This window comes from Galeopterus variegatus, unplaced genomic scaffold (assembly GCF_000696425.1).
Source record: "Galeopterus variegatus unplaced genomic scaffold, G_variegatus-3.0.2 Scaffold129257, whole genome shotgun sequence".
In the NCBI taxonomy this organism is placed as follows: domain Eukaryota; kingdom Metazoa; phylum Chordata; class Mammalia; order Dermoptera; family Cynocephalidae; genus Galeopterus; species Galeopterus variegatus.
In genome coordinates, this window is record NW_007855368.1 from 1 (window position 1) to 644 (window position 644).

Sequence of the window (644 nt, forward strand, 5' to 3'; positions counted from 1 at the left end):
AGGACTCTGTTTTTGTTCCCTGGATAACTTTTGGGGGGTGGTGTGGATGTTTCCTTAGGGACGACCTGGCCCAGCTGCCCTTCCTGACCATGTGCATTAAGGAGAGTCTGCGCCTGCATCCCCCAGTCACCATCATCTCCCGCTGCTGTACCCGGGACGTTGAGCTCCCAGATGGCCGCGTCATCCCCAAAGGTGCCCACAGTGGCTGGGGGAGGGGGCTCCTGGGCAGAGTGGTGGCTCCATCAGGCAGCGCGAACCTCGCCTGACTGTTCCCTCCTCCCCTATAGGAAATATCTGCTCCATCAGCATCTTCGGGATTCATCACAACCCGTCAGTCTGGCCGGACCCTGAGGTGCCGCCCCTCCCCCTTCTCCATCCCAGGGACCTGGCGAGGGGGAGGGGTCCTGATCGGGGAAATCTGATGCTCCCTGTCACTGTACCCACAGCTGTCTTTCCTGGGGGTGGCTGGGTGTCCTGAGAGACCTCACTGAACAGTTCTTTCTTACCTCAGGTCTATGACCCCTTCCGCTTCGACCCTGAAAACATGAAGGGGAGGTCACCTCTGGCTTTTATTCCCTTCTCGGTGGGGCCCAGGTGAGGCCAGCGAGCTTCTGGGCGGGGATGGGGTGATGGAGGTGGGGGTC

The 644-nt window shown here is 60.4% G+C and overlaps 1 protein-coding gene across 1 annotated transcript; it reads left to right on the forward strand.

Moving 5' to 3' along the window:
• Nucleotides 1-58: 58 nt before the first annotated feature.
• On the forward strand, nt 59-594 carry LOC103584821 (leukotriene-B4 omega-hydroxylase 3-like; the record flags this gene model as incomplete). Its single annotated transcript, XM_008565670.1, has 3 exons — nt 59-192; nt 288-352; nt 512-594. Coding segments are annotated over 3 exons (282 nt in total), but the record flags the coding sequence as incomplete, so codon positions are not given.
• Nucleotides 595-644: the final 50 nt, after the last annotated feature.